The sequence below is a fragment of the Ochotona princeps genome, chromosome 29, assembly GCF_030435755.1.
Source record: "Ochotona princeps isolate mOchPri1 chromosome 29, mOchPri1.hap1, whole genome shotgun sequence".
Lineage (NCBI taxonomy): Eukaryota > Metazoa > Chordata > Mammalia > Lagomorpha > Ochotonidae > Ochotona > Ochotona princeps.
The window spans coordinates 12204361-12218846 of NC_080860.1; the positions used below are offsets into that span (position 1 = coordinate 12204361).

Below are 14486 nucleotides of genomic sequence, written 5' to 3' on the forward strand. Positions count from 1 at the left end.
CCGGGGAGGGAGAACCACCCCCACCCCTGCCCCTGCTCCAGGAGCAGCAGGTGCATGTGACGAGGCCAGAGGGTGCTTGTGTGATGCCGGGGGCTTGGCTGGTGAGCTTCCAGTGGGCCTGTGGAGCTGTGAGTTCAGGGAGGAAGTGAGCCACGTGTGGGCCCTGCTCTCCTCATGAGATAGGCAAGGGGGACCCTCGATTCAGAAACAGAGACCACTCGGCCCTGCCCACTCCAGGGGCCCTGCCTGATGTCCACTGACTCTGGAGTGATAAATGAGTGACTGGTTTACAGATCTCCTTGTAAACAGCCAAGATTCTTGAGTTAGCATGGCTGATCACATCCCTGCAGGTGCATCGCTGTCTGTGTAGGAACTATACATCTCATTCACGGTTGAGTGGTGATGGCAAGGTCAGTGGCAGTCGCCGTGACCTCCAAGCCTAGTGTCATAGATGCTGTCAGCCAGCCAGGACTCACATGTGAATCGGCAGATATTGATTGGAAACCTTGGTTTTGTGGATTCTGGTTCTGTGTGTTTAAGCCTTGGGCCGTGCTGCCTCATGGTGATGGCCAGGCTGTGTTTTGTCTTTACCACTGTGTGTGTTGGTTTATGACTGAGCTTCCAAAGCCACCCTCTGGGGATGGCATCATAGATGTTCCAAGTTGGAGACCATCCCAGATGCTACCCAGGCACTCTGGAAGGGACATAGGGCAGCTAGTGAGCCTTAGGAGCTAAATGGCCTGTATTTGCATCTTATGTTGTTGTTTTAATGGGAAGCATAATTTACAAAGTTGTGAGAAGTGGAGTTAAGCTGTAAGTTTGTGGGGTGGGTATTGGGGGCAGGGGTTAGGCTGCTACCTGTTGCAGTGCCTAGATTTGAGTTCTGGCTCCACGCCCAGTCCCACATCTCTGCTAAGGAGCACTCTGGGAGACAGGAGCTAGTGGCTTGGATGGTTGAGACCCATGCTGTTGATTTGACTTCTTGGCTCCTGGCGTTGGCTTGGTCCAACCCTGGCCCACAGGTGTCATCACAGGGCCTGTGTCAGCCTCACACCAGGTTGGCTTCCCAGATACATGCACAAGGCCCAGCCCATCCTAGACTGTGGTGGAGGCTACTGACTCTAAATGTCCGGTCACTCAGCAGGTGCCTGGGGCCTAGGTGGGTCACATTGTATTGGGTGCTGGGTGGTGGGAGGTGGGACCTGGGCCTGGGGCAGGGCCTGGGACTGACGCTCAGGTACCCCGCTGCAGCTCAAGGAGTGGGTGCAGAAGCTGATGATGACGCTCCGGCACCCGTCGCTGCCGCTGCTGGAGCTGCAGGAGATCATGACGAGCGTGGCGGGTCGCATCCCAGCGCCCGTGGAGAAGGCGGTCCGCAGGGTGATGGCCCAGTACGCCAGCAACATCACCTCGGTGCTGTCCCAGTTCCCCAGTCAGCAGGTGCGTGATCCTCCCGGGACGCTCAGGGACTTCCTGAAGACTACTTACAGCTCCAGATGTTGGGGGGGGTCACAAGTTTGACTTAGGGTCTTCTCTGTGGGAAACCCCCCCACCAGCGTTTCCTCGCAAGCCCCCGTTGTGGGGATGAATGTGAACAGTCTCAGGGGTCAAGCCCAAGCAGCAAGGGAGCAAGCACTCGATGCAAAGAGAGTGGGCACTTATCCAAAAACAAACAAACAAACAAACAAACAAACAAACCAGCTGAAACCATTAGGGAAATCCCAAGCTTTTCTTACTGGTATGCAACAATTATTTTTTAAATTAAGATTTATTCATTTTTATTGGAAAATCAGATTTAGCAGAGAGAGAGAGACAAAAAGATCTTCCATCTGCTGGTTCACTCCCCAAATGACTAAAACATTCGAAGCTAAACTGAACCAAAGCCAGGAGCTAGGAGCTTCTTCTGGGTCTCCCACCCTAGTGCAGGGTCTCAAGATTTTGGACCATTGTCTACTGCTTTTGTCAGACCATAAGCAGGGAGCTGTAATGAAAGTGGAGCAGCCAGGACACAAACCGGTGCCCACATGGGACCCCGGCGCCTGCAAGGCGAGGATTTAGCCGCTGAGCCATCGCACCAGGCCCTGCAGCACTGGTTTTATTTCCCCTCCCCTCTAGATTTTGTAAGGTGTGGTCTTGAGTCCAGGTCTGTAGGATATTTTTGAAAGAGTGGGAGCCAGGGACAGGTGTTTGGCATAGCCAGTTAGATGGTACTTCAGACAGCAGCACCCCTTGTCCCCTCGCCTGGTTTCAGTCCCAGCTTCCTGCTAACACACACCCTGGGTGACAGCAGGGAATGGCTCAGATGGTGGGGTCCCCACCTCCCATGTGGGAAACCCACACTGATATCCTGGGTCCTTGCTTTGGCATGACCCGGCCCTGGCTGTTGCAGGAACCTGTAGAGTGAACCAACAGGTAGGAGGTATATATGTCTGTGTTTCCACACTTTGAATAAATAAAATGGGGAAAAACCCCAGTGGAGACCATTCGGAGTAGTGTAACATCTCACTGTGGGTTGTACCTCGTGCTGTTCATCCTCTTGCTGTTGCTTTTGAGGAGGATTTTCAAGGTAACTTGCTCTTGGAAGAGACCTTCTGCCTGTCTGTCTGCCTTCCTCCTGTTGCTGCCATCATCATCCCACCCCCACTCACATGCCAGCCACTCAGGAAACCAGAGGACTGGCTTAGGCTGGCTCCTCCAGCAGTGCTGGTGGCTGGGTTAGCGGTCTGTCATAAGGAGTTGTTAAGTGCAGATTCATGCTGTCCCCGGCGGGGGAAAGGAGAGGGGAAAGAAGCCAGCCACGAAAGACCACGTAATGTGGGAATCACAGGCACGTGAGACATCCAGGATCGGCCAGTGTAAGGATTCCACAAGTCCACGTGCGGTTGCTGGGGCCAGGATGCGGGGAGAGGCGACGAGGAGGAGCAACTGCTCTTGGGGTGAAACCTCTTTTCAGGGACAATGAAGACACCCTAGAACCACGTGGCAGTGCTGGTGGCTCAGCCCTCGGACATCGTAAAAGCCACTGCGCACACACTGTGAGGGACACTGTGGCTTATGTGTCGCAGCTCAGAGACGAAGTGCAAAGGCCAGGTTCTTGGGGACTCTCAGGAAGTTGTCACTGAGGCAGGACTTCCCCCGACCCCCTGCAGTATTTTTGCTACCCACCCCCCAATAGGGATGCTAAGGATGGAGACAGATGCTCTGCCAGCCCCCACCTGTGTGCCCCAGTGCCCTGGTGGGGACCAGCCACACTCTGCACACCTCACAGGGACCACAGGCAGGAATGTGGGCCCCTCTTTGTGTCATTGTCATTTTGAACTCTGGAGCCTCCTCAGACATGGCACATTGAGAGATGCATGCAGTCGGGGCTGGGATTTAAGGTGTGCAAGTGAGCCTCAGCAGGGCCTCGCTGGGAGCTCCGGTTAGCCCTCCAGCTGGCTTCCATGTTGTCCTGCTCACCCTATCTTGTCTGCTTGACCAGATAGCCACCATCCTGGACTGCCACGCGGCCACATTGCAGCGCAAGGCCGACCGCGAGGTCTTCTTCATGAACACGCAGAGCATTGTGCAGCTGGTGCAGAGGTGAGTCCCAGGCTCCTAGGGCTGCAGCCGCCACCCTAGATTCGACGCACCTGTCATCCTGGCCCGCTGCTCCATGCTGTCACACTTTGTGATTCTATATGACCTGCCTTGTTCAAAGTGTTGATTTCTTTATTTGGAAAGCAGAGAGATGGAGCATGCCCCATGTGCTGGTTCATTCCCCAGATGCCTGTATTAGCTGGAGCTGAGCCAGGCTGAAGCCAGGGACCCAGCTACTTGAGCCATCACCCCACTGCCTCCCAGGGTCTGCATTAGCAGGAAGATGGAGTCAGGAGCGGAGCTGGGACTCAAACCCAAGGACTCTGTTGAGGAGTGTGGGTGTCCCATTCTGGGCCAGTCACCTGTTCCCTGGGGCTCCTTTAAGGACAGACACACATCGACAGGAAGTACATCGTGGAGCTGGCCGGCCTACCATTACTAGCACAAACCCTGGGCTGGGCTTCACCATTGTGTGCCTCAGTCTGCCAGTGGTTAAAATGGGAATGCAAACTCTTCATGTGATAATTCCTCTAGAGTAACAGATGGGTCAGTTTTGTGAAAGGGCTGACACCTCAGGACAACTCGATGCCCTGACCATGTGACCATGAGATGACATGACCTTGTGGACATGACACTGCATGAATTATTGTCATTGTGGTTGTGGAAATTGTTGCTTGGGAAGGTCGTTGGGTAGGTTGTGTTCTGTCTCAGGTAGCTCTGCAGCAGGGATAGCTGACTAGAGAGCTATTTTTTTTTTTTAAGATTCATCTTGTATTTGAAAGTCAAAGTTACAGAGGAAAAAAAGAGAGATCATCCGTATGCTGATTCAACTTCCAGATGGCCACAATCGCTGGTGCTGTGCCAGGCCACAGCCAGGAGCTTCTTCCAGGTCTTCTGTGCGGGTCACAGAGTCCTAGGCACTGGGCCGTCTTCCAATGCTTTTCCTAAATGCACCAGCAGGGAGCTGGGTTGGAAGTGGAGCAGCCAGAACATGAGCTAATATCCATATCAGATGCTGACACTACAAGCAATGGGTTTACCTGCCGTTCCACAACACTAGCCCTGGAGAATTATCCTAATGAGAAGAGTTTATACTGTTGGTGGCAAAAAATCCACTTAGCAAGAGAGCTTTGTTGTCAAGCCAGAGTGGTAGCGTTCGTGGATTTTTTTTTTTTAAAGATTAATTTATTTTTATTGGAAAGTCAGATATACAGAGAGAGTGAGATACAGAGAGAATGAAATACAGAGAGAAAGATCTTTTTTTCTGCTGGTTCACTCCCCAAGTGGCTGCTTTGGCTGGAGCTGAGCCAATCTGAAACCAGGAGCCTGGAGCCTCTTCCAGGTCTGTTAAGTGGGTGCAGGGTCCCAAGGCTTTGGGCCATCCTTGACTGCTTTCCCAGGCCACAAGCAGGGAGCTGGAAGGGAAGTGAAACAGCTGGAATTAGGACCAGCACCTGTATGGGATTCTGGTGCATGAAAGGCGAGGACTTTAGCCACTAGGCTACCAGGCCAGACCCAACGTTTGTGTGTTTGAATCAATCAGTCCCACACACACACAAGCAGAAGCTGCCGGAGTATAGAATGTGGGGCTATCGATGACTTCCTGTCGTAGGAACTCCATTCGGGTCTCCCGTGTGACTTGCAGGTGCCTAAGCACTTGTGCTGTCACCTGCTGCCTTCCCAGGTGCCTTAGCAGGGAGCTGGATCGGAAGTAGAGCAGCCAGTGTGTGACACCAGCCACCCAGATTGGTGATTGCATTACTGGAGAAAGCCTGCCCGAGTTGACTCGTGTCTTTAAGAACCCCAGTTCTTCAACTTCTTTCATCTGTGGTCAAGTAGGCCCCACCCCAAGGGCCAGGCTTGGATTGTACCCCCAGCTTGACCCCCTGGTGTGACGTGGCACCTCAGGCAAGTCCCTGTTCCCTTTGTCTGCAGAGTGAGTGCCAGAGATCTGACTTCATGTCCTTTGTAAGCCCAAGAAGCAGAGGGCCCAGCCCCCCAACACTTGACTGCTGTGTTCCCCTTTTGAAAGTCGCGAACACCCTGGCTAGAGACAGCCAGGCATAGTGGAAGCCGGAGGTGTCTGTCCATTTTGTGTCACTGTGGTCCATCCTTGAGACTGGATGACATACCAAGGCAAGATGCTAGTTTATGTGTTCTGGGTGCAACAAGTATGGTGAATGGCATCCCATGATATGTGTGTGTGTGTGTGTGAGAGAGAGAGAGAGAGAGAGAGAGAGAAAGAGAGCACTGTCATGTGTTCAGAGGAAGCAAGAGAGTGAGCTCACTATTCATCCACACATGCATTTATAAATAATGCAGAGAGAAAGACTCCTGTCCCTGTCATCTCTGTGTGCCCACAACAGCCAGGACTGGGCTGGGCCAAAGCAGGGAGCCAAGAACTTAATTTTGGTCTCTCCGTTGGGTGGCTGGAGCTTAGTTACTTGGGCCATCACTGCTGCCTTTTGGGATCTTAATTAACAAGGAGCGAAGGCTGGTGTGGTGCAGGGAGTTACACTGCCACTTGCAATGTCAGCATCCCCTATTGGGGCACTAGTTGGAAATCCGGTTGCCCCACCATTGCAGTCTTTAGGGAGTAAATCAGAAGATGGAAGATTTCTCTTTCTCTCTCACTCTCCCCTTCAAAAAGAAACAAGGAATTAGCAGGGAGCTGGAGTCATGAGGCAGACACAGGCACTGTGGTGGGGGATGCAGGCATTCTATCCCCCCAGGCCCACCTCCTCTGCTGTCTCTTATAATAACCCTTTCACAAAGGTGGTCATGACCCAGTATGCCCGCACCAACCCCCAGCTCTCAAAGGTCTTTCCAAGGTTGGTGTCATGACACTGGGAGCCAAGCTTCCAGCATGCAAGCCCTTAGGGGCCTGAACCACATGGAAGGCCTAGCAGGAGCTGAGTGTTCATGGCCTTCCCCCGCCAGGTACCGCAGCGGCACCCGCGGCTACATGAAGACGGTGGTGTTGGACCTCCTGCGACGCTATCTGCAAGTGGAGCACCATTTCCAACAAGGCAAGACACGCCCCCACTGGAGATGGCCGGCCCCAGGCAGGGGTGCTGTGGGGTGGGGTAAGGGATGGGTGGCAGCCCCACCTTACCCTGCCTGCTGTCCCCTCTGCCACCATAGCCCACTACGACAAGTGCGTCATCCAGCTCAGAGAGCAGTTCAAGCCGGACATGTCCCAGGTGCTGGACTGCATCTTCTCACACGCGCACGTGGCCCAGAAGAACCAGCTGGTGACCATGCTGATCGTAAGCCAGAAACGATGCCCTTGCCCCAGACTTACAGGGGACAGCCAAACATATTCCAGAACGGGGTCAGGGAGGGACTGGTTTGGACTTGGCAGATTGTTGTATATTCTCCGTCCTGACCCTTGGACATTGCCAGGGTACAGCCCATGGGAGGGGGTGTGGCCACACATGCCCAGGCAGTGCAGGTGGGACTTAGGGCTGATTCACCCAGATACCCGCTGTGTGCCAGGCACTCCCGGCTGAGTAGAGGAGTGTGTTACAGAGAAATACTGACTCATTTAATTCTGGCAGCCACTCCGTTTGGCAGAACACAGAGAGGTAATGCCACCTGCCTAGGGACACACAGCCAGTTCCAGAGCTGGGATTTGAACCCGCAGCCTATATCCAGAGGCAGGAGCTGTTAGGGGACGCTGGGTTGCGAGTCTTGTAGCAGGCTCTCCCTTTGCCTTACAGAGCTGCCTCTTCCTCCATCCCTCCCTCTCCTCCCTCCTTCCCTCCCTCCTTCCCTCCCTCCCTCTCCTCCCTCCCTCTGCTCCTCCCTTTTTGCTCCTGTTTCATCCTTTTTAAAAAATTTTTTTCTTTTTTAAATTTATTTTTGTTTGCAAGACAAAGAGACAGGGCAGGGGAAGTGAGAGGGAGATTCTATCTGCTGGTTCACTCCCCGAATACCTATAACAGCGGGGCTGGGTCAGGCTGACACTGGGAGCCAGGCACCTAGCCTGCACCTTCCACATGGGGTGACAGGGACCCAAGGACTGGAACACCCCTTGCTGCCTCTCGGGGTGCGGGTAAGCAGGGCATTGGCTCTCGGAGGAGAAGAGCCATTGGGATCCTGTCTGTCCCCAAAGGACGAGCTGTGTGGCCCGGACCCCTCCCTGTCGGATGAGCTGACCTCCATCCTCAGTGAGCTCACGCAGCTGAGCAAGAGCGAGCACTGCAAAGTGGCCCTCAGAGCCCGACAGGTCAGTCCCCATGTGTGGCCCTCCACAGCCTCGGGCACGGACCCCACTGTGTGCTGCTGAGAGCTGTCCTGTGTCTCCCCTCTACCCTCTGTCACCACCCCCAGCCAGCCCCCACTCCCTGCTCCCTGCCTGCCTAGCCCTCAGTCCTCTGTCCCCCTGCCTTCCCCACTCCCCGACCCTCCCTGCATGGCCAGCCTAGCCCTGCCCTCCGTCCCTCCCCCAGCTGGCCCAGCCTCACCCTCCATCCCCCCTGCAGGTGCTGATCGCCTCTCACCTGCCCTCCTACGAGCTGAGACACAACCAGGTCGAGTCCATCTTCCTGTCTGCTATTGACATGTACGGCCACCAGTTCTGCCCGGACAACCTCAAGGTGCATGCCCGTGGCCTTCCAGTGCAGTGCTGGCACTGCGTAATGTGGGAAATGCTGCAGGGTAGGGATGGGGTGATGGGGGAGACTGTGGCCACGGTGGCCATGTGTTGGGGACAGCCCTCATGGGGTGATGGGGCAGGCTAGGGCCACAGTGGCCATGCACTGGTGATGGCCTGTGTGGGGTGATGGGGGAGGCCATGGCCACAATGGCCATGTTGGGGACGGCCCCCGTGGCAGCCTGAGAGCTCTCCTGGCACATCCCATCTGTGCCAGAGCTTATGTGGGGTCTTCAGACACGCTCATGCAAATACGTGTTAGGAAGAGAGCTTTGCGTGGATTTTGAAAAGTTTTGCACCAAAATAGACACCTATTCTTTGCACTTCTCCGTGGACTTTCTCAGGGACACTTGTGTTTGGTGATGGTGAGCCCTCCATGGCTGGGTTGTGGCTTCGTCTCCCCAGCTCCCATCCCTAGCCCCCTCCTCAGTACCCCTGTCCTGATCCCATCTCGAGACCCTTTTCCAGACCCCTTTTAGAACCCTCGCCAGCCTCTTGCCAGCTTATAGGTCCCCATTCAGTGTCAAAACCTGAGAGCCTGGCCCTGGGTACCAGCAGCCCCAGTTTTGTTTCCTGTCTGCCCTTTGGTGCGGAAACCCGGGCCCAGGCCACTGGCCGTGATCATAACCATTGCAGTCCAGATGAGCCATCCGCAGTGCTCACCTTGCGTCTTCCTCATGCCCCGCCCCTTCTGTCTCCATAGAAACTGATCCTTTCAGAGACAACCATCTTCGACGTCCTGCCCACCTTCTTCTACCACGCCAACAAGGTGGTGTGCATGGCCTCCCTGGAGGTAAGCGGCCCCACGACCCATGTCCGGCTCTTTGCTCTTACTGCTGTGTGATCCCAGCGGGTGGCACGGTGGAGAACACAGCTCGAGGTGGGCACACAAGGCTGAAGGTGCATGGTCAAGGGTGTGCGTCTTCTGAAGATGTCCCACTGGCAGAGTGCCAGGGTGGCATGAGGTACCTCCCCAGTTAGCACCCTGGGAGTGCCTGTGTGTGTGTGCCTCTTGCAGTCTCCTCTTTACAAAGCCACTGGGGCCCACAGCCTCAGCTGCCTTAGCAGGAAGCTGGATCGGAAGTGTGATAGCTGGGACTCAAACCAGGCACCCTGACACCGTGTGCAGGTGTCCCAAGCTGTGGCTTAACTCCATATGCCACATCACTCGACCCTGGGAAGCCAATTTTTAAAAAAGATTTTATTTTTATTGGAAAGGCAATTGTATAGAGAGGAGAGATAGAGAGGAAGATATGCCCATTGATTCACTCCCCAAGTGGCTGCAACAGCTGGAGCTGCACTGATCTGAAACCAGGAGCTCGGAGTCTCTTCTGGGTTTCCCACATGGATGAGGGCTTTGGGCCACCCTTGACTGCTTTTCCAGGCCACAAGCAGGGAGCTGGATGGGCAGTGGGGCTGCCAGGATTAGAACCGGCATCCAAATGGGTCTATGCCTTTCCAATGAAAACAAATAAGTCTTTAAAAAAGTGAAAATATGCTGAAAAAATAATTAAAAATTAAAAGGTGAAAATATTTTTGAGTGTTTAAGATATGCTTAAGATCCTGTTTTCTTGTCAGTTTTTTTTTAAGCAGCTACTAGATTTCAGATTATGTATATGGCTTGGGTTATGTCCCTACTGGATAGAGCTGCTTCGGAGCGGGTGGAGCCTGTGAGCTGAGTGTTTGGCCCTCTTTGCCTGTTTCTGTCAATAAAGTTTAATCGGGCCACGCCCACTCATTTGCCTATTGTCCATGTCTGTGTCTGGGCTCTAACAGCAGCACTGAGCAGCTGCCACTGAGTGATGTCCCGCAAAACCTAAAGTATTTCCTCTCTGGCTCTTTAGAGAAGCAGGTCACCCAGCTGTGCTCCAGATGTTGGGTGTGGGTTTTGCGCAGTTGGCCGGCCACGTTCCGAGCCATGAGCAGGTGGCTCTCAATAGCCACTGAACGCTCAGTTTCAGCATCCTCTCTGAGCATCCTTCCCCGTGCTTCCGCCCCGGCAGGTGTACGTGCGAAGGGGCTATATCGCCTACGAGCTGAACAGCCTGCAGCACCGGCAGCTCCCGGATGGCACGTGCGTGGTGGAATTCCAGTTCATGCTGCCCTCTTCCCACCCGAACCGGTACGTAGCATCTTGGCCGAGGATGGCCTGGGCCTCTCTTCTCCCTGACCTTGTTTCTCTGTGTGTGGGGGGACCCTGCTGGGATGACATAAGGGACCCATGTTTGCTGTTGTGGCATCCCCCCTCAGCTCCACGCACTCAGCTGTAACAGGAAGGTGACCTGCTGCCACTACCCGCACCTGCCTTGTCCAGGCCAGTGGGTGTGACTTTAACTTTTCAAAGTGAGTGAGGGTAAAGTTCAGGTTTCGGCCATGCCAGTTGCACCTGTTTCTTTTTAAAACTTTTTTTTCCTTTTTTTGCTGTTTATTTTTAAGAGTAGAGATGGAACTTACACCCAGCCCTGTGATACAGGATGCGGGCATTGCAACAGGTGTCTGAACTCCTAGGCCCAGCCTTCTCCCTTCTCAGCAGCCACTTGTATGGCTCAAGGCCAGGCTGTTGGACTGTGCAGTTCTAGAACATTCCATCATCGCAGAACATTCTAGAGGAAAGGAGATAAGGTCTCCGGGGTGTTTAGGACCCTGCCTAGCACACAGGAGGTTGTCAGACATTAGTGATCCCATGGTGGCCACCGCTGACACTGCGGTTACTGGCCGTGTCTGCTGCCCTCCTGCATCCTCACCGTGCCATCTGTCAGCCAAAACGTGCTCTCTCTGTCCTTGTCCGGTTGACAACCCGGGCCTGCCCTCACCATGGGCTGAGTCACTTAGTCATGGGCAACAGGAGTTTGAGCACCCCAGCCTCGACCTGTCCTCCGCTCAGTGTTCTGTCCACACCAGCTGACTGTGGGGGAGCCAGTGCAAAGGGCAGGCGCAGTGGCCTCTGGATGTCCATCACGTTCCGCGGCTCTCCTCGGCATCTCCACCAGAGGGCGCCATGTGTCTAGGTCTTAGGTCATGCCGCTGTCTTCTGATCTGTCTGATTAGGGGTGTGAAGGCCACTGGTGGGCAGGTGGAGTGTGACGTCCTCTGAAGCAACTCGGCCTCCTTGGCTCCCCCTTATCCCCTGGTTGGTTGCTGGTCCTCACCAGTTCCCCCACAGACCACCCTTGCCGGCTACAGTGGTTGTGGTGGTGTGATTTGGGCTGCAGCTGATCTTGTCTTGGGTTTCGCCAGGCTGATCACTTAGGGATGGAATGTCTCCTTGGGTCCGAGGCCACCCCAAACGCACACCCTCCTTCTCCAGCTACCTGGGGGCCATGCTTTCCTGGAAGAGGTTCATCCTGGGCATGGCTGAGTTCAGCCTCGGGGCCTGCTGGGTTGGACCGTGCATCATTCATTGAATCAGACCCCCTCAGCTCTTGACCCTAACCCTAGTCCCACCCCTCCCACTCTGCCTTTGGGAGGGCTTCCAGCTCCTGGGGCTGGGTGTGCGGGTAGTGCCTCACCCCCTGGCTGTTGCCCTGCAGGATGTCCTTGCCCGTGAGCATCAGCAACCCCGACCTGCTAAGGCACAGCACGGAGCTCTTCATGGACAACGGCTTCTCCCCACTGTGCCAGCGGATGGGCGCCATGGTCGCCTTCAGGAGGTTCGAGGATTTCACCAGGTAGCTGGCACGGCTCGGTCTCCCCGATGCCCTGAGTGGGGAGGGGGCTGGGTGTGCCTCTCTCAAATGCCACTCATTCGCTGGGCACATTGAGGTGGTGGGGAGGGCTCCAAGGAGGGATGGCACCAGGAAAGAGGCGGCGTTGACACCGAGAGTGGGGTGGGGGCTGCGTGTCTGCCTGCCTGCCTGCCTGTTTGAATCCTGCACCTGCCCAACCCCCCAGAGCTGTGAGACCAGGCACCTGGTCTAACCTTGGTGTTCCTGTCTGCACTATGGGCAGTGTAGCAAGCCTTCTTCCTGGGGGTTCTGGGAACGTGGCGTGGGATGGCATATGTGGAATAATCTATTTTATTTAATTTCCTTGAAAGGCAGAGGGACACAGAAGAGGGGGCACCTGGGGAAGGAAGGACTCCCCAAATTCCTGCAAGAGACAGTGTCAGAGCAGGCTGAAGCCAAGAGCCAGGCGTTCGACTAGGGGTCCCCTGGGAGGGTGGTGGAGAACCGAGTGCTTGAGACCTGGGTGTCCCCAGGTCTAACTGCCTAATGCTGCCCCTCATCCCCCACGGCATGACTCATGTGTGACTGTTGTGTGTGTGCGGTGTGTGTCGGATGGTTGCTAGTGGCACTGTTACACTGCTGCCCCTCACAGCCTGTCAGCATGCACCCCTCGGGCACTGTGCTGGGTTCCCTTGTTGGGTTTTCCTGCCAGCTCTAAGATCTGTGCTGCTGATTCTTATCTGCACATGAAAGCAGGCTAAGTCTGGGCTCAGCCAGTGAAAGGGGGAACCGAGAGTCAACCCCAGGCCCAGCCGAGACCCGCCGTGTGCTTGGGTTCTTTCCCTGTTCATATATCTCACGGGTGGACTGTTCCCTGGGAGAAAAACCCCATGAAGGGCACTGTGGGTAGACCCAGTCAAGGGGTGCCCCCTGTTGCTCTGCACAGAGCTGGATGGAGTCATGGGATAGTACTGGCAGAAAAACAGGGGGCTAGGATCCCACCTGCCAGGCCCTAGAGCTAGCTCAGCCTCCCCCCTGCCGTGTGCCCCCAGGAACTTTGATGATGTCATCTCCTGCTTCGCCAATATGCCCAAGGACACGCCGCTCTTCAGCAAGGCCAGCAACTCCCTATACCCTGAGGACGATGGCAAGGTTAAGTCTCCCAGCCTGGGCAGCCCCTGGGGAAGCGGGGAGTGGGGGCCGACCTGCGCCCTCTGCCTCCACCCCCACCCCCACGCCTTTCCACCCCAGCCTTCTTTGTTCCTGCCCCTCAGAGCCTCTGGGAAGAACCCATCCACATCCTGAACGTGGCCATCGAGCACGCAGACCACCTGGATGACGAGGCGCTGGTGCCCATCTTCCGCACCTTCGTGCAGTCCAAGGTCCTCTGTCCGGGGTGTGCTGTGGGCTGGGGAAGGGGCATCATGGGTTGCTCTGGCAGGCTGCTTTATGAGGCAGAGAGGCGTGTATGGATGAGGACCATGGTGGGGTCACCCCTGGGCCCGGGGGCTTCACCTGATGAGAGCATGAGCAGAAGATCACGGGGAGGAAGCAAGCGAACACAGGGGAGGGGCCGGCTTGTTCTTCTGCAGTCTCCCTGGGAGGATCTGGCCCAGGCCCATGAGAGCCACATTAATCCCTTCCAAGGGAGAAGCCCCGGCACCTCAACCATGGCCCAGGGAAACCGAGCTGCAGGGTGAAGAAGCCACATGCAGAGGGCCAGAGAAGAAGGGTCTCTTGGCAAAATGTCCTGGGGCACCTGTACGTCACTCAGGCCCCATCACTCACAGCCAGTGACTACAGGCAGGGGCAGCTGAACATGGCAGGGGCAGCTGAACATGGCAGAACTGCAGCTTCCCTGCTGGGACCCCACAGGCCATGTCTGTGCCTCTTAGGATAAAGCATATCCGCCACCCCGCCTGGGCTTGAGCGCAGAGTTCACTCGATGCAGTTTGGTATTTTTTTGGTGGTTGTTGTTGTTGGAGTAAACCAGGAACTTGCACTTCATTTTATTTTAAAAGGTTTTCTTCATGTGAGAGGCTTGAGGCAGGAAGAGAGGGAGAGAAACTGTACTTTGATCGCCTTAGTCAGACCTCAATGACCACACTGGCCAGGGGTGGGGGCACAGGGCCAGATGAAGGAGCTGAGACCTCAAACCAGTTCCCCGTCTGTCTGAGCCATCACCTGCATCAGTGGGAAGCCGGAATTGGGAATGGGGCTGGACTCCAACCCAGGGACTCCAATCTGGGATGTGGGCCTCAAACACCTGCTGTTCCCTGCAGCTTTACAATGATGGTCAGGTATGGGAATGGCCGCAGTTTGCTTTTGTGTGCAGGTGCTGGTCAGGGAGCTGCTGCTACAGATGTTCAAAGGCAGGCTCTGGCTTTACATGCAGAGGTGGAGGAGTGTTGGGAGCTTGGGTACCAGGTGGGGACTGGTTATCGCTGTGTGGCCTGGGGCAGGTAACTTGACCTCTCTTAGAAAAAACTGAGTGCCCATCAGCTGGATCACTACCCAAGTGCCCACAAGGGCCAGGGGTTGGCCATTGCTGGAAACTACGGATTCACAGAGTCCCTGTGGACAGC

At 55.3% G+C, this 14486-nt stretch overlaps 1 protein-coding gene across 2 annotated transcripts in view; it reads left to right on the forward strand.

Moving 5' to 3' along the window:
- The window catches only part of ACACB (acetyl-CoA carboxylase beta), a 98021-nt gene that overhangs the window by 58956 nt on the left and 24579 nt on the right, over window positions 1–14486 (forward strand). For both annotated transcript variants that reach the window (XM_004591920.2, XM_058656533.1), the window contains 11 exons: window positions 1252–1440; window positions 3482–3582; window positions 6520–6608; window positions 6724–6848; window positions 7697–7810; window positions 8067–8180; window positions 8940–9029; window positions 10240–10358; window positions 11767–11904; window positions 12954–13053; window positions 13176–13283. In XM_004591920.2, the coding sequence (XP_004591977.2) occupies window positions 1252–1440; window positions 3482–3582; window positions 6520–6608; window positions 6724–6848; window positions 7697–7810; window positions 8067–8180; window positions 8940–9029; window positions 10240–10358; window positions 11767–11904; window positions 12954–13053; window positions 13176–13283 (1287 nt within the window). The remainder of the gene's footprint in view (window positions 1–1251; window positions 1441–3481; window positions 3583–6519; window positions 6609–6723; window positions 6849–7696; window positions 7811–8066; window positions 8181–8939; window positions 9030–10239; window positions 10359–11766; window positions 11905–12953; window positions 13054–13175; window positions 13284–14486) is intronic.